The sequence below is a fragment of the Oncorhynchus nerka genome, linkage group LG28 (genome assembly GCF_034236695.1).
Source record: "Oncorhynchus nerka isolate Pitt River linkage group LG28, Oner_Uvic_2.0, whole genome shotgun sequence".
NCBI classification, from domain to species: Eukaryota; Metazoa; Chordata; class Actinopteri; order Salmoniformes; family Salmonidae; genus Oncorhynchus; species Oncorhynchus nerka.
The window spans coordinates 61213923-61232401 of record NC_088423.1 but is presented as its reverse complement, the minus strand read 5'-3'; the positions used below and the strand labels follow the sequence as shown (position 1 = coordinate 61232401).

At 40.9% G+C, this 18479-nt stretch overlaps 1 protein-coding gene across 12 annotated transcripts in view; it reads right to left on the bottom strand.

The window, feature by feature from the left end:
• LOC115113474 (MAP kinase-activating death domain protein-like) overlaps positions 1-18479 on the bottom strand; it is an 82197-nt gene that overhangs the window by 50599 nt on the left and 13119 nt on the right. For all 12 annotated transcript variants that reach the window (XR_010461718.1, XM_065012974.1, XM_065012981.1 and 9 more), the window contains exons 2-3: positions 2117-2331; positions 1336-1974 (exon numbers count right to left, since the gene is read on the bottom strand). Coding sequence is in view for 11 of the 12 variants with exons in the window: in XM_065012974.1 (XP_064869046.1) it covers positions 1336-1974; positions 2117-2175 (698 nt within the window). In the remaining variant the exon portion in view is untranslated. The remainder of the gene's footprint in view (positions 1-1335; positions 1975-2116; positions 2332-18479) is intronic.

The window sequence follows — 18479 nt, the reverse complement described above, 5'->3', positions numbered from 1 at the left end:
GCAGCATCTATTTAAATGTGATTAGGGTCCCCTGGGAAACACTGACCAACACGTTGGTTCCCACCCTGTCATAACTCCTAGCTGGCTTTTTAGTTTGTTGTCATGCCAAACAACACCAACCGTAGAATTTTGAATAGTATTTATATGATTCCAACAGTTCACCCAAATGTTTTGATCTATATCGCAAGTCAAATTACAAGAGTCGTTTGAAAAAACACAATATTTTTTTCACCCATATTATCGTGCGGCGCTACTAACAACCTGGTAACTTTACCAGTAGATGCAAACATTTGGTTGCACAGAAAGAAAGAAAAAGTGATATCTTTTTCAGGAGCTGTGCTTTAAAAGTAAGTAGGATTCATATAGGCGCAGTGCAGGCTATATCTAAATCAATGTATAAATCTATTTTTCTGGTACTTTAAGATATATGTGGTGCTACCAATTCATTTTTTAAATTTAGATCCCTGAGCACGATCCTTGGGTCTCTCTCTCGGTCTTTGTCACCGCGCTATACACAGACCAGGGAAAATGTCACGACAGTAAGTGAGGTCTTCATTAACCCGAAGCAGAAGCATCTTTACAGCTCTATCTGTGCTTTACACCCCTCTGCTTCTGATAGGGTACTATTGTTGTTACTAGAGGGACAATTGTTACTATTGTCTGGGCAGACAATATATGGATCCATTGTGGTGTTGATCGTTATAGAGGAAAGGAGAGAGGATTGGTTTTTGAGGGAGGAAAACTTCCAATTGAAGAAAATAAATAAGTTACTGTAATAAGTTAAAATTATTCAAATAATTATTTTCAATATATCTCTAAGAAAACATAATTGCATAAATAATAAATGGGAATGTCTCAATACCCTGTGTGCGTAAAGATGAATGACACAATGGTCATGGATCTTCATCAATTGCCTTGCATGAACACCAGCACGATAGGCCGTGCCGGTGTGTGCGTGTCTTTCGAGAGCAGGGGAACCACGCATTTCCTGCAGCATTTGTTAGGAGACCCCACAATAGGGGATAAGGCCCTGCTGACTCACTGATGACACTACCCACAAGGTTCTCACTGTCCAGTTTCCATTTCACCTCCAAGAATTTAATCCGCCGGCATTTCAGACCAGTGTTGTTTTAAATTATAATGAGTGGGGAAATTACATCTTGTCCATTAAAATATCACGAGTGGGGTTAGTACTGCGGTTGGAAGTGTTCTGGCCGGTGTAGTTTCAGGATAGTTTTAGCAACGTTGTGAATTTACTCAACTAAATCTCCTGAAAGAAATGGAAACCAGGGGGCTCAATCGTTTGATAAGCCTGGCACTATGCATAGGTCTTACCTCTGAGTTGCGCGGGGCAGGCCGGCGCGCTGGGTCAACCTGTGGCTGCAGCAGTCCACCATTCTCTTGAGGATGTACAGGCACTCCCTAAAGGTGGAGAAAAAGGGGTAGTGGCTGATCATGCACAGCGAGGTCAGCGTGCTGTCGCGGTTCCGACTGACCATCTTGGCAGTGCTGCGTTTGTGCCGAGGGGACCTGCCGGCATTTGGCTCGCCACCGGGTGGTCCCGGCTCCGTGCCTGGCACAGGTGTGGTTGTTGTGTCGGCATTGGCAGGCGTCGGCAACGTGGAGGCATTGGGGCAGCCACCGCTGCCATCCGAACCCTCGCTGGTCACTTCCACTGTCTGTGCCGCCGTTCCACTGCTACCCGCCTTGTCGCGGCGGTGCCCCCCTCGTTGGAAGGAGCGGTAGAAGTTGACGCAGATACCATAGCGCGTGATGCCCGAGTCTTTGTCAGTGAGTGCGAAGACGAAGGAGGCGTCGTCTCGCAGGCTGACCCGGCGCTGCCGGATGCTCTGGCATCCCTCAGGCTGACAGAAGAAGACCACGTCCGGGGACAGAGGGAAGTCTGGGTGGTCCTCCAGCGGGTAACGGCGGAGGAGCTGGGGGGTCTGGGACCCGCTGTCAGTGCTGGGCTGCCTGGAAGGTAGGATGGAAGGAGAATGGGCATTAGAAACAGTCTTGAATTTAAAAAACAAAGGCCTAACGATATAATGTGAGGTAGTAGGGATCAGTTTAGGATTGGACTGTTATCTCCCAACCAACCCTATGAAGTCCTCACCTGGCTCCCACCACCACCAGGTAGTCCAGTAGACGGGGGCACATTTTCTTTTTCTCCATCTTTGATTGATGTCTTTAAGTCATGGCAACACAGACATTTTGCACCTCTCTGGTCAGTCAGCAGCTGTTCAATCACGAAGAGGGGCTAGGTGTGGGTGGAGCATGCAGGACCTTAGTTTTCATTGTGGACATCTGAGAAAAAGCAAATGGGGAAACCTGCAAAACAAGAAAATGTAGTATGTTACGGTTATGGTTTTCAGCTTTATTCACTCACTAAAGCCTTGTTCACACTGGCAGTTTGAAGTGACTCAACCTATTTTTTGGCATATCCAACTCAAATATTTTATTTTTCCTGCAGTCTGAACAGCCAAAAAGCACATGGAATGGGATATTTCAAGCCACATACAAATCTGATTCCTGGCCATGCGATTTATTTGCCCTCAAGTGTATTTTTAGATCGTTATTTGGCATATTTTGTTGCTTTCTAGCGACTCTGTTGACAGTTTAACAAGAACATGTGGTAGCTAACTTGCTTGTTAATTGTTTACAAAAAAAAATGGTGAATGTGCTAGAAAGCTGAACAGCTACCTAGCTAGGTAGTTGAATGCTGTGGTTAGCCAAAAAGGACTCGTTTTGAAAGTTAGCTTAGCTTGCGACATCACTTCTGCGTGATAGGAAGCACAAGCACCACCAATCAACCTACAACACTGCGCACACACCCGTCGTTACTATGACAACTAGCATAGCCACGTCAGCAAATTACTGAGGTCTGAATACACACAAATGCAATTTGATCACTTGTAACTTACTGTTTGAACAGTCAGCATTCCAAAACGGATTTGAAAAACAAAACTGATTTGAGCATTAAGGCCTGCGGTGTGAACAAGGCTAAAGTAGCAAGGGTAACTGTAAATGTTTTGAATGGAAATCTATTGCCTAAAACTGACGGTAAATTGAAAAAGCAGCTAACCACAAGGCTTACTTGTTTAACCACTTTTTGTAATTCAAGCTCGTCTAGCTAATACTGCTATGACAACTTGAACACGTCTGTTAAAAATGACTAATTTGAGGTAGCGTGTGCCATGCAGTTTCAGACTCGCACCTCAGCAGTGCGGACAATTACCATTGGTAATATGTCGACCCCGGGCAAATATCTTAAGAATCTATGATCAGTTGTCTCTTTTTTGTAACCAACTTTTTCGTTAGTTAGCCTTTATGCATCATTATGATTACACCTTTAGTTTTGTTTGGGGCTGATGGAAAAAGCAGACAGTTTGTACAAATGGTTCTCCTTTTGAACCAGGTGTGTTTCTTGGAGCATTGCTATATCAACATGGTTTCTTGCTAGGATATCAAGACAGCTGGAACATTTAATAGGATAGTTCAGGCCTTTCAAATTCCAAGAGAGAATAGAATGTAAAAGATTATGTATTATTAATGACCTTGAGTCCATGCCCCCAACGAAATGAGTCTGTTCTGAGGGCAAAAGGGGAGGGGACGCAACTCAATATTAGGAAGGTGTTCCTAATGTTTGATATACTCAGTAGAGGTCGAGCGATTAATCGGAATGGCCGATTTCAAGTTTTCATAACAATCGGAAATCGGTATTTTTGGACACAGATTTGGCCGTTTTTTTTTTACACCTTTATATAACTGTTAAGAACACAATCTTATTTTCAATGACGGCCTTGGAACGGTGGGTTAACTGCTTTGTTCAGGGGCAGAACAACAGATTTTTACCTTGTCAGCTCGGGGATTCAATCTTGCAACCTTACGGTTAACTAGTCCAACGCTCTAACCACCTGCTTTACATTGCAATCCACGAGGAGCCTGCCTGTTACGCGAATGCAGTAAGAAGCCACTAAATAAACCGCACAGACCTGGGATGACTATAGTTTTAAAAAATAAAAACATTTATTTTGTTGTTGAATTTGACCCCTTTTTCTTCCCAATTTTGTGGTATCCAATTGTTAGTAACTACTGTCTTGTCTCATCGCTACAACTCCTATACGGGCTCGGGAGTGACGAAGGTCGAGAGTCATGCGTACTCCGAAACACAACCCAACCAAAATGCACTGCTTCTTAACACAGCGCGCATCCAACCCGGAAGCCAGGGATATATATATAAATAAAACAAACTATAGTTTTGGCAAGTCGGTTAGGACATCTACTTTGTGAATGAAACAAGTCAATTTTCCAACAATTGCTTATAGACCGATTATTTAACTTATAATTCACTGTATCACAATTCCAGTGGGTCAGAAGTTTGCATACACTAAGTTGACTGTGCCTTTAAACAGCTTGGAACATTCCAGAAAATTATGTCATGGCTTCAGAAGCTTCTGATAGGCTAATTGACATCATTTGAGTCAATTGAAGGTGTACCTGTGGATGTATTTCAAGGCCTACCTTCAAACTGTTTGTTTGCTTGACCTCATGGGGAAAATAAATAAATAAATCAGCCAAGACCAAATAGATTGTAGACCTCCACAAGTCCGGTTCATCCTTGGAAGCAATTTCCAAACGCCTGCGGGTACCACATTCATCTGTACAAACAATAGTACGCAAGTATAAACACCATGGGACCACGCAGCCGTCATACAGCTCAGGAAGGAGACGCGTTCTGTCTCCTAGAGATTAACGTACTTTGTGTGTGAAAAGTGCAAATCAATCCCAGAACAACAGCAAAGGATCTTGTGAAGTTGCTGGAGGACACCGGGGTACAAAATTATCTATATCCACAGTAAAACGAGTCCTATATCGACATAAGCTGAAAGGCCGCTCAGCAAGGAAGAAGCCACTGCTCCAAAACCGCCATAAAAAAAGCCAGGCTACGGTCTGGAACTACACATGGGGACAAAGATTGTACTTTTTGGAGAAATGTCCTCTGGTCTGATGAAACAAAAATATAACTTTTTGGCCATAATGACCATTGTTATGTTTGGAGGAAAAAGAGGGATGCTTGCAAGCCGAAGAACACCATCCCAACCGTGAAGCACGGGGGTGGCAGCATCATGTAGTGGGGGTGCTTTGCTGCAGGAGGGACTGGTGCACTTCACAAAATAGATGGCATCATGAGGGAGGAAATGTATGTGGATATATTGAAGCAACATCTCAAGACATCAGTCAGGAAGTTAAAGCTTGGTCGCAAATGGGTCTTCCAAATGGACAATGACCCCAAGCATACTTCCAAAGTAGTGGCAAAAAGGACAACAAAGTCAAGGTATTGGAGTGGCCATCACAAATCCCTGACCTCAATCCCATAGAACATTTGTGGGAAGAACTGAAAAAGCATGTGCGAGCAAGGAGACCTACAATTCTGACTCAGTTACACCATCTCTGTCAGGAGGAATGGGCCAAAATTCACCAAACTTATTGTGAGAAGCTTGTGGAAGGCTACCCGAAATATTTGACCCAAGTTAAACAATGTAAAGGCAATGCTACCAAATACTATGAGTGTATGTAAACTTCTGACCCACTGGGAATGTGATGAATGAAATAAAAGCTGAAATAAATCACTCTACTATTATTCTGACATTTCACATTCTTAAAATAAAGTGGTGATCCTAACTGACCTAAGATAGGGAATTTTTACTAGGATTCAATGTCAGGAATTGTGAAAAACTGAGTCGAAATGTACATGGCTAAGGTGTATGTAAATGCCTGACTTCAACTGTACATACATAACACACATATATATATATATATATATATATATATATATATTAAAGAATTAACCATGGTGACTGTTCGAGGCAAACTAACCAATAAAAGGCTAGATTCTGTGGCTGTGTTATATCCTCGTATGACAGACCTACACTGCTGTGTGTGTGTGTGTGTGTGTGTGTGTGTGTGTTTGTCCTTTAGTTACCCCAAAAGGTACCACTGGTGGATAATTAGCTCAGGAGCGCACAGCCAGCGAATCTGGAAAGACCCTACAGAGGCATCAGCATGAGACACTCAGTCAACTGGGCGGGAGCAATCAATCCTGCAGGGATTAGCCTTGCTCTAGAAACAAAGCAAGTGCCCCAATATTCTGTACTAACCTCAAAGTACATTTCAGTTTCAAAACTGTAGAAATTATAAACACCTGCCTAGTACATTTAGAAAGGGAAGAACTGTGAGATTCTGATAAAGGTGTCAGAAACAATAGGATTACTACAAAGCCCAAAACTAAGATGTAAAAATGGTTTTGTTTGTGTTTTAATTAAGAGACAAGAGATTTAGAAGCCAATTACTGTTCAAAAGGACAAAAAAAGTGATTTTTGTTGTTGTTGATCTTTTACCTAATGGCGGCGCTCTAAACATGCGCAGATTCACATCGGAACACAGCCATTTTAAAACCACAGGGCTTGTGCAATGTGCCATGCCTTCATTTATATACAGTGCCTTCAGAAAGTATTCACACCCCTGACTTTTTCCACATTTTGTTGTATTACAGCCTGAATTTAAAATTGATTAAATTGAGATTGTCACTGGCCTACACAGAATACCTCATAAAGTCAAAGCAGAATTATGTTTTAAGAGATTTTTTACAAATTCAATACGTATTCCACCCCTTTGTTATGGCAAGCCTAAATAAGTTGAGTAAAAACGTGCTTAAAAAGTCAGACTCACTGTGAGTGCAATAATAGCTTTAAACATGATTTTTGAATGACTACCTCATCTCTGTACCCCACACCTATCTGTAAGGTCCCTCAGTTGAGCAGTGATTTCAAACACAGATTCAACCACAAAGACCAGGGATGTTTTCCAATGCCTTGCAAAGGGCACCTAATGCTAGATGAGTAAAATAAAAATAAAATGCAGACATTGAATATCCCTTTGAGCATTGTGAAGCTAGTAATTATGCTGTGGATGGTGTATCAGTACATCTAGTAACTACAAAGATACAGGCGTCCTTCCTTACTCAGTTGCCGGAAAGGAAGGAAACCGTTCAGGGATTTCACAATGAGGCCAATGGTGGCTTTAGAACAGTTACAGAGTATATTGGCTGTGATAAGAAAAATCTGAGGGTAGATCAACAACATTGTCGTTACTCCACAATACTAACAGAGTGAAAAGAAGGAAGCCTGTACAGAATACAAATGTTCAAAAACATGCATACTATTTGTAAGGGACTAAAGTAAATCTGCCAAAAATGGAGAAAAGAAAAATTGGGAAAAAAAGAGAAAAAAGAAATAAACTATGTCCTCAATACAAAAGCGTTAGGTTTGGGACAAATCCAGCACATCACTGAGTACTACTCTTCATATTTTCAACCAAGGTGGTGGCTGCATCAGGTTGTGTCATCGACAAGGACTAGTACATTTTTAGGATTAAAAGAAACAGAATAGAGCTAAACACAGGCAAAATCCTAGAGGAAAACCTGGTTCCGTCTGCTTTCCAACAGACACTGGGAGACAAATTCACCATTCAGCAGGACAATAACCTAAAAGACAAGGCCAAATATACACCCTGGTTGCTTACCAAGATGACATTGGATGTTCCTGAGTGGCCTAGTTAAAGTTGACTTAAATTGGCTTGAAAATCTATGGCAAGACTTGAAAAAGGTTGTCTAGCAATGGTCAACAACAACCAACTTGACAGAGCTTGAAGAATGGAAAAAAATACATGTGCAAATATTGTACAATCCAGGCGTGCAAAGCCCTTATAGACTTACCCAGAAAGACTCACAGCTGTAATCGCTGCCAAAAGGTGATTCTATGTATCGACTCACGTTGTGAATTCTTACGTAAATGAGATATTTAGGTATTTCATTTTTTAAATACATTTGCAAACATTCCTAAAAAATAAGTTTTCACTTTCTCATATGGGGTATTGTGTGTAGATGGGCAAGACAGAAATCGATGTAATCAATTCTGAATTCAGGCTGTAACTCAACAAAATATAGAATAAGTCAAGGGGTATAAATATTTTCTGTACATATGAGACAGCTGAAATCTATATCCATTTATGTAAATATAGTGGGAAAAAATGTATGCAACATGCAACAATTTAAAGGATTACAGTTCAATTGAAATAAATGAATTAAACCCTAATCTATGGATTTCAAATGACTGGGAATACAGATATGCATATGTTGGTCCCACTCCTCTTCAATGGCTGTGCGAAGTTGCTGAACACTTCTTTCAGAACTACTGTCTAAAAAGTATACGAAAGTACCAGAGAATCTCTTTAACTAATAATAATGTTGACTCATCCTATACTTGTATGTGTGCAAAACATGAATTGGAGATAAAAACACTTTAAAAAAACACCACAAACTTGCATCTCCAACAGACCGTTTCAAATTCTTGCTATTTCCTCATTGAGCTAGCCAATCAGCGTTCTACTAGCATTAGGGCTGAAACTATTTAGTCGACTGGAAAATGTTTGGTCGACCAAGATTTATTTAGTCGAGCAGTGGGGAAGAAAAGGGTGAAAAAAAGGGTCAAACATATATTTACACTAACAGTCAAAAGTTTTGGAACGCCTATCATTCAAGGGTTTTTCTTTATTTGGACCCTTTTCTACATTGAAGAATAATAGTGAAGACACCAAAACTATAAAATAACACATTTGGAATCATGTAGTAAGCAACAACAACAAAGAAGTGTTAAAATATATTTTATATTTGAGATTCTTCAAAGTAGACACACTTTGCCTTGATTACAGCTTTGCACACACTTGGCATTCTCTCAACCAGCTTCACCTGGAATGCTTTTCCAACAGTCCTGAAGGAGTTCCCACATATGCTGAGCACTTGTTGGCTGCTTATCCTTCACTCTGTGGTCCAACTCATCCCAAACCATCTCAATTTGGTTGAGAATGGGGGATTATGGAGGCCAGGTCATCTGAAGCAGCAATCCACTCTCCTTGGTAAAACAGACATTACACAGCCTTTAGGTGTGTTGGGTCATTGTCTTGTTGAAAAACAAATGATAGTGGGACTAAGGCAAAACCAGATGGGATGGAGTATCGCTGCAGAATGCTTTGATAGACATGCTGGTTAAGTGTGCCTTGAATTATAAATAAATCACAGACAGTGTCACCAACAAAGCACCCCCACACCATAACACCCCCACGCTTTGCTGTGGGAAATACACATGCGGAGATCATCCATTCACCCACACCGCGTATCACAAAGACACGGCAGCTGGAACCAAAAATCTCCAATTTGGACTCCAGACCAAAATAATAAAATTTCCACCGTTCTAATGTTCATTGCTTGTGTTTCTTGGCCCAAGCAAGTCTCTTCTTCTTATCAGTGTCCTTTAGTAGTGGTTTCTTTGTAGCAATTCAACCATGACGGACTCACACAGTCTCCTCTGAACAGCTGATGTTTAGATGTGTCTGTTACTTGAACTCCGTGAAGCATTTATTTGGGCTGCAATTTCTGAGGCTGTTAACTCGAATGAACTTATCCTCTGCAGCAGAGGTAACTCTGGGTCTTCCATTCCTGTGGTGGTCGTCATGAGAGCCAGTTTCATCATAGCGCTTGATGGTTTTTGCGACTGCACTTAAAGAAACGCTCAAAGTTCCGTATTGACTGACCTTCATGTCTTAATGTAATGATGGATTGTCTTTTCTCTTTGCTGATTTGAGCTGTTCTTGCCATAATAAGGACTTGGTCTTTTACCAAATATGGCCATCTTCTGTATACCACCCCTACCTTGTACAACACAACTGATTGGCTCAAACGCATTAAGAAGGAAATAAATTCCACAAATTAACTTTTAAGAAGTCACACCAGTTAATTGAAATGAAATCCAGGTGACTACTTCGTGAAGCTGGTTGAGAGAACGTCAAGAGTGTGCAAAGCTGTCATCAAGGCAAAGGGTAGCTACTTTAAATAATCTCAAATATAAAATATATTTGTACAACACCTTTTTGGTCACTACATGATTCCATGTGTCATTTCATAGTTTTGATGTCTTCACTATTATTCTACAATGTAGAAAATGTTACAAATAAAGAAAAACCCTGTAGCTGTGTCAAATACTGTATATTTAGAGTACATGCCTCAAGTGTTTGAGAGCATGAGAAGTAATCCAACTAAGGATTTATGGAGATGTAGCCCAAAGGACAGAGGATATGAAATGTGGAAATAAGCTTTATCCACATCCACCTTAACAACTTCACCAACCCATGACTAGGACGTAGGAATTCAAAACACACGTTGCAATTCAACATAAATCAGGAAATGGACCAGTGAGTTTGTTTTGTATCATCGGCTATAGATCACATTGTGTCACATTCAAACCCCTAGTACTCCTCTTCCAAAACAGCACATTCCGATGAGACGAATACTACTATAATATAATGAAATACTCTGATTAGATCCTGCTTGTGGAGAATCGCTAGGGCTGCAAGTCTCTCGCAGCTCTCGAACCAGAAAAACTATCAATCTGCCTCGTTGGCAATGAGGTGGAAATGAAGGCATGATTCAGTGATTAGTGCAGACCCTTCTGCTCGTAAAGCAATTTTTGCTAAGAGGCAAAATGGCTCACAAATCAACCTGTGGACAGAGATTGGAGATTGATAGCTGGGATGACATAGTAAGTTACCAGTAATGGGCCATTTGGATAGTAAATACCACAAGACATAAACATGTCTCCAAGTACAGTTTAGGCTACAGGACAGATTTTAACATACTAAAAGAGACTGAATCAACTTAATGGAGGTGTGTGTCTGACATGTGGAATCGAGGATTGTAGTCTAAAACCAGTGCTACAGCACCCATCAGAGGAGTAACTGGAGAGTCAGGAGACACTACAAACAAAGGTAAACTATAGCCTAATTGACAGACAACTCCAACCACATCTAGTAGTGTGCGCTCTCAAAGTGGACACTTACCACAGCTCTGTATTATGTTATATTCAACTCCAGTACTTGTCCGTCATAGCTTGTTCTCCATATTCCTTTTTAAATAGGGAGCACAATTTGTTTTCAACCGTCATTTCCACCATGACTAATCAAAACGTGTTTTCTCATGGCTCGCCCATCCCTCTGCAGCAGACATATGGTGAGCAATATGTTTGGAACATCGAATCGCAATAAAATCACTATCGAATCACAATACATACAGAATTGTGAAAATCACAAGAATCGCAATACATATAGTATCGGCACCTATGTGTCATGATAATATCGTATCGTGAGGTCCCTGGCAATTCCCAGCTCTAGTGGTTTCCCTGTAATGTTTTAGAAAGCCTACATTAAAATTCCCCAATCACTTTTCTCGCCTCACCAGAAGGTGAACTCGTGGCTCAACTGAAGATGCAAAGTATTTCGAATATCTTCTGTTAAAAAAGACAAAGGAGGTCAGGTGCACAGAAAATAACAAAGGAGGTCAGGTGCACAGAGAAAACTGACTGTCGATAGGTAGGCCTACAGAGTACAGTAAGAGGCCGTTCCTTCTCTTGCTAGAACAACAACAACAAAAAGACACCGTATGTTGCGTAACGGGCTGGTACTGACAAACCGAACATTTCTACATGTAGAATTCCCTGCCACTCGGTGGCCGACAACTTCACTTTGAGCCAATCAGAAAGCACGGACCTCCACATGACAACAACAAAAAACTAGGGCACCCATCTTGGTGTAATCCACCCCCTTTATCAAAAATTGTTCTAATTAAAACAATATTAGCTACATAGTAAAATATTTTTTAAATAAATGGTTATTGCCCTGCTGAAAATATGAATTCATCTTCCAGTGTCTGTTGAAAAGCAGACTAAACCAGGTTTTCCCTCTAGGATTTTGCCTGTGTTTGGCTCTATTCCGTGCCTTTTTATCCTTAAAAAAAACCTAGTCCTTGCCGATGACAAGCATGTCCATTACATGATGCATCCACTACCATGCTTGAAAATATGAAGAGAGGTGATGTGTTGTGTTTGCCCCAAACATAATGCTTGGTATTGAGGACATAAAGTTAATTTCTATGACATATTTTTTGCAGTTTTACTTTAGTGCCTGCCTAATTGCAAACAGGATGCATATTTTGGAAATAGTTTATTCTGTACAGGCTTCCTTCTTTTCACTCTGTCGTTTAAGTTAGTATTGTGGAGTAACTACAGTGTTGTTGATCCATCCTCAGTGTTTTCCTATCACAGCCATTAAACGCCGTAATGGCGTCACCACTAATGGCTTCATGGTGACATCCCAGAATGGTTTCCTTCTTCTCCGGCAAATGACTAAGGAAGGACACCTGTATCTTTGTAGTGACTGCGTGTATTGATACACCATCCAAAATGTAATTAATAGCTTCACCATGCTCAAAGTAATATTCATTGACTTTTTTTTTTACCCATCTACCAATAGGAGCCCTTCTTTGTGGGTCATTGGAAAACCTTCCTGGTCTTTGCGATTGAAATTCACTGCTCAACTGAGGGGCCTTACAGATAATTATATGTGTGGGGTACAGAGATGAGGTAGTCATTCAAAAAATCATGTTTAAAGCTATTATTGCACTCACAGTGAGTCTGTGACTGACTTTGAAAGGACATTTTTACTCCTGAACTTATTTAGGCTTGTCATACCTTTCCCATCTAGAACAATTAAGGCTGGTTTATAAATGACGTACGCAACACAAAAACAGTACGCAAAATGGAGAGTCTGCATTCTTGTGTCAAATTATGAATTGTGGGGCTGCACATGTCTGTGTAGGTTTCCTACGCAACACCATTGTGTATAGCTACTTGTAGTTCTTCAATGCGTCTGTACATAGGGTATAAACTAGGCTTTAGGCATAATTCATTGAAGAAATATTAGCCTACTGAGTGTGAAAAACAAGGTGGATCTGAGAGAAAAATCTAACGTCTTTGCTCAACTGGTCATGTGACCTACTTGCTTCCCAGTCAATCATTTTTTATTCCGCCTACAGCCCTATCGGCCTGAGGTAATAACATTCAGCATAGTCGTCATAGCAACCCAACCCTGCTTTCTTCTTGCTCAGCTGTGTGCCGGCTATTCTTAAATCAGAGAACGTTAGTGAGCAGGGCACCATGTTATCAGTGGCACCAAAGGTTTTATTATCTAGGCTAATGGGCCGTTTTACAAAATATGATGAGGTCAAATTAGTAAATTTACCATGACAGCTACAAAGCAAAAACCAGGAAGAATGTAGCCTATATATGGCTCTGGACAAGGCCTGACCAAATGGCAAGCATCAACAAAAAAACCTGACAGGCAAACAAACTTAGCAAAGAACGGAAGAGGACAAGTACCTCAAGTAGACTCAAAGAATAATGTGAATTGGTTCATAAAAAGTGAGGCTGTGATCTAAAATAGGCATAACTGGCCATTCACTGAAAGGTAGCCTAATGTTTGATTAAAGCAGCTCTAGTTCATTAAATTTCCTCAAAGGACGCCCGCAGCTCATTTCTTAAGTTGCTCCTTTCACAATAAAGCCTACCCACAGGCCTGGGATATTGATAAAGCTTAATTGCGTGCTCAATTTCAGGTCATACCCGTACAATATTATGCAGACGCCAAAGGCTGGTACAAACAAATGTCCATGGAAGGTTATTCTCAGTCAAAAAAGGCCCACACTGAATTGTCAACAAAGAAACTAGGCATATAACGGTCTAGAATCTTCATTTAAGATGCCACTGCATGTACGTAGGCCTAGCTTTTTTTTCTCCTATCAATAACAGAGCAAATACTGCCTGAGCCACCTTCACTGGTTTGTTTACCTTCCTTCTCGGAGTAGCATAATTAACTTACAAATGCGTGGGTGCTAATGCACTAGGGACCTCAGCAGTGAAGTGTCAGCAAATAACAAATCTATGTGGCCATGTAGAAACTATGCACGCTTTATATCTTGTTCCCAGTAGCCTTCTTAAATGGTGATAAAATGTCAGCTCCACCTAGCATCTATAATTCAAACTGGGCTTAGGCTATATCTAGAGCAAGACAACGCGATCATTTAACAAAGTAGTCCAGTGCCTACATCTGGCCTACTCAGTGCATTCTGCACTAGAAACTAGATACATTTGCAAGTGGTGCCTTTGAAACTACACCCAGAAAGACAAACACTCCACAACCAGATCAGCTTACAAGTAGCCTATATGTTAAAGTAGGTTGTGTTTGATCTGATGGGTATAGGCATCATCAAATATCAGCCTACTAGGCCTAAGTGGTCAGCAAAAAATAAATAGCCACGGAGAATGAAGTAAAAGCACCAGACCGTCTGGATAGTGTGTGTGCCCGGAGATGGAGACATGAAATACAGGCTGTTCGTGCCATTTGCTAACAGTTTGCCATTTGGAGTGGTGATGGCTGAAACAGCCTGTAGCACACAACAGAGTGCAAAAGACTGAAATTCAGACGCTGAATTTCAATGACTCGGGGGCCTAGACAACATTTACAAAATAATTCAAACCTGTACAAGAAACAAGCTACCATTAGGCTGCCTTCCTCCAACTGGATTCAACTAGGGATGCACAATATATCGGTGAACATATCGGAATCGGACGATATTAGCTAAAAATACCAACATCAGTATTGGCCGATGTCTAGTTTAACGCCGATGTGCAAAACCAATGCCAAAGCTGACGTGGATACCTATATAACGTAGGTACATGACATAATGACGCCAGGTAAAATGTTGAGCTATACGTGCAACACAGCATTCCTAAACTAGCCCACAATGTCTGCTGTGTAGATCGAGCAGTCAACAAGTCGAGTAGTCATTTGAAAGAGTAACAAAATTTCAGCGAGACAACTCAAAGGCAAAATCCATTAAAGCCAAGATAATTCATTGCCCTTGACAATCAACCGTTCTCCGTCATGGGTAATGTTGGATTTTCGCCGACTGGTCGAGCACCGGTACACACTACCAAGCGCGCAATTTTTCAGATGTTGCCCTACCGGAGTTACACAGTGATAGCGTCGCTGCTGTTAGCTTCCCGACATACATACTATGGAACGCCGTTTGGGTCTTTGCGTGTCAAAAAAGAAACAGTACCGCTATCAAAGCTGTACAAAAAAAGTCTGCAAACAAGCAAACACCGGCCACGAACAATATGTCTACAATACCATGTTGATATTGATAAATAATTTGTTTGACCGCAACTTCTGGGGTAGCTAGCTTTAGCTTGGTACCTAGCTAGCACGATTACAACCAGCCTGAAAACAATGACCAGTAGAAACTGCAGTCTTTTTCCATTATTCTTAGCAATTATTTAGGAATCGTTGTGAGTAAGTATTAGCTGGGTTGCCACTTGTTGTTCGCCTATTGAAATTGAACTTCAGTTCATGAAAATAAATAGCTAGCAGCTACTTAACTCTGTTGCCCAAACCTAAGCAGCCAGCTAGCTTCATCTGGCTAGTGAGACTCGACCGGACCGGGTTGTGTGTTGTGAAGCTAGCCACAATTAAGGATTAGGCACAAAAGTGGAATTTGAGGCTTGCCTTCAAAATAAAAGTATGTCATTGACAGTGATGCAAATTAATACAAATAGTAGAATTATGCCATACTTTTATTTTGAAGGCTAACTGCAAATCCTTATTGTGGCTAAGCTTCACAGATGGGTCTGACCAACATTAATCAAATAATAACAGTTGAATAAATTAGGGATATTTTAGATGATGACACCTAGCTATATATTTAGCTAGCTAACTATAGCTACTGAAACAGATGTTGTTTTGCTATGAATTTGGAGGAAGAACATTATTTGAATCCATCAGCTAGCTAGCTTTTCTTTTTATGGCCAGCATTGTAGGGGCGCAAGACAACTTTACCAGCATCATAGCATACGTATCGATGAATCGTTGTGACATATGAAATACGAGTGATAGTGTAATCAATGTGTAATAATTACATCAAACATTTATGAGCCTGTTAAATTATTATTTGAAGTGCAGTCATATTCAGGTCCCGAATTGTCAAATAATGTTAGTCAGCGAGACAACTCTTAGGCAAAATCCATTAAGGCCAAATATTTGACACGTCAAATAGTGTTAAATAGTATATTTTTTTTGACACTCAAAGACCCAAACGGCGTTCCATAGCAATCCTGGTTGAGAATGAACTGACTGAACAAATGAACAACGAAACAGCACAGCAAGTAAGTGAAAGAAATAAGTTTTACTTGTAATGGGGACATACGTCAATGCAAACAAAATAACTTTTTGGTCAGTGTGGTGTGTGTGTAACCTTTATTTAACTCGGCAAGTCAGTTAAGAACAAATTCTTATTTACAATGATGGCCTAACCCCGGCCAAACCCGGACGACGCTGGGCCAATTGTGCACCGCCCTATGGGACTCCCAATCACGGCTGGATGTGATACAGCCTGGATTCGAACCAGGGACTGTAGTGACGACTCTTGCACTGAGATGCAGTGATTTAGACCTTTGCGTCCATGTGTGTGTGTTAACTATTTAACTGTACTAGAATGCTTAAAAGGCAGCAAAAATTTTAAGTATAGGTATCTTTTTTTTGGCAAGGAAAACATTGTATTTCAACTCTAATGAATCTATGGGCAAAAACAAGGGCTGGGAATTGCCAGGGACCTCACGATAGAATATTATCACAATACATAGCTGCCGAAAACAGATATATTGCGTTTCTCACAATTCTATATGTATTGCGATTTCATACTGCAAATATATTGCTATTTGACGTTCCAAATACACTACCGGTCAAAGTTTTAGAACACTCATGCAAGGGTTTTTCTTTATTTTCTACATTGTAGAATAATAGTGAAGACATCAAAACTATGAAATTACACATTTGGAATCATGTAGTAACCAAAAAAGTGATAAACAAATCAAAATATATTTTTACATTTGAGATTCTTCAAATAGCCTTGATGACAGCTTTGCACACTCTTGGCATTCTCTCTACCAGCTTCTTGGAGGTAGTCACATGGAATGTATTTCAAGGTGTGCCTTGTTAAAAGTTCATTTGTGGAATTTCTTTCCTTCTTAATGCATTTGAGCCAATCAATTGTGTTGTGACAAGGTAGCCCTATTTGGTAAAAGACAAAGTCCATATTATGGCAAGAACAGCTCAAATAAGCAAAGAGAAACAACAGTCCATCATTACTTTAAGATAAGGTCAGTCAATATGGAGAACTTCAAGAACTTTGTTAGTATCTTCACGCATCGTACCATCTGTAAAGTTGGGTGAAGGAAGAATAATAGTCTGGGGATGTTTTTCATGGTTTATGCTAAGGTCCCTTAGTTCCAGTGAAGGGAAATCTTAATGCTATAGCATACAATGACATTCTAGACAATTCTGTGCTTCCAACTTTGTGGCAACAGTTTGGGGAAGCCATTTCCTGTTTCAGCATGACATTGCACAAAGCGAGGTCCATACAGAATTGGTTTGTCAAGATCGGTGTGGAAGAACTTGACTGGCCTGCACAGAGTCCTGACCTCAACCACATCGAACACCTCTGGGAGGAATTTGAACACCGACTGCGCCGCCAGGCCTAATCGTCCAACATCATCAGTGCCCGACCTCACTACTGCTCATAGCTGAATGGAAGCAAGTCCCGACAGCAATGTTCCAACATTTACTGGAAAGCCTTCCCAGAAGAGTGGAGGCTGTTATAGCAGCAAAGTGGGGACCAACTCCATTTCAATGCTCATGCCTTTGGAATTAGATGTTTGACGGGCAAGTGGCCACATACTTTCGGTCATGTAGTGCATGTCTGCTGCAGAGAGAGAGAGCATGACAAAATGAGTTTTTATCAGTCACGGAAACAAAAGTGCTGAAAACATGTTGGCTAACCATTTAAAAAAAGAAGATGAAAAACAAGATATAAGATGAAAAATAGTTCTGGAGCAGGTACAACTGACTAGGGCTAACTAACGCTCCCTAGCAAAAACAATATATACACTGCTCAAAAAAAAATAAAGGGAACACTTAAACAACACAATGTAACTCCAAGTCAATCACACTTCTGTGAAATCAAACTGTCCACTTAGGAAGCAACACTGATTGACAATAAATGTCACATGCAATTGTGCAAATGGAATAGACAACAGGTGGAAATTATAGGCATTTAGCAAGACACTCCCAATAAAGGAGTGGTTCTGCAGGTGGGGACCACAGACCACTTCTCAGTTCCTATGCTTCCTGGCTGATGTTTTGGTCACTTTTGAATGCTGGCGGTGCTTTCACTCTAGTGGTAGCATGAGACGGAGTCTACAACCCACACAAGTGGCTCAGGTAGTGCAGCTCATCCAGGATGGCACATCAATGCGAGATGTGGCAAGAAGGTTTGCTGTGTCTGTCAGCGTAGTGTCCAGAGCATGGAGGCGCTACCAGGAGACAGGCCAGTACATCAGGAGACGTGGAGGAGGCCGTAGGAGGGAAACAACCCAGCAGCAGGACCGCTACCTCCGCCTTTGTGCAAGGAGGAGCAG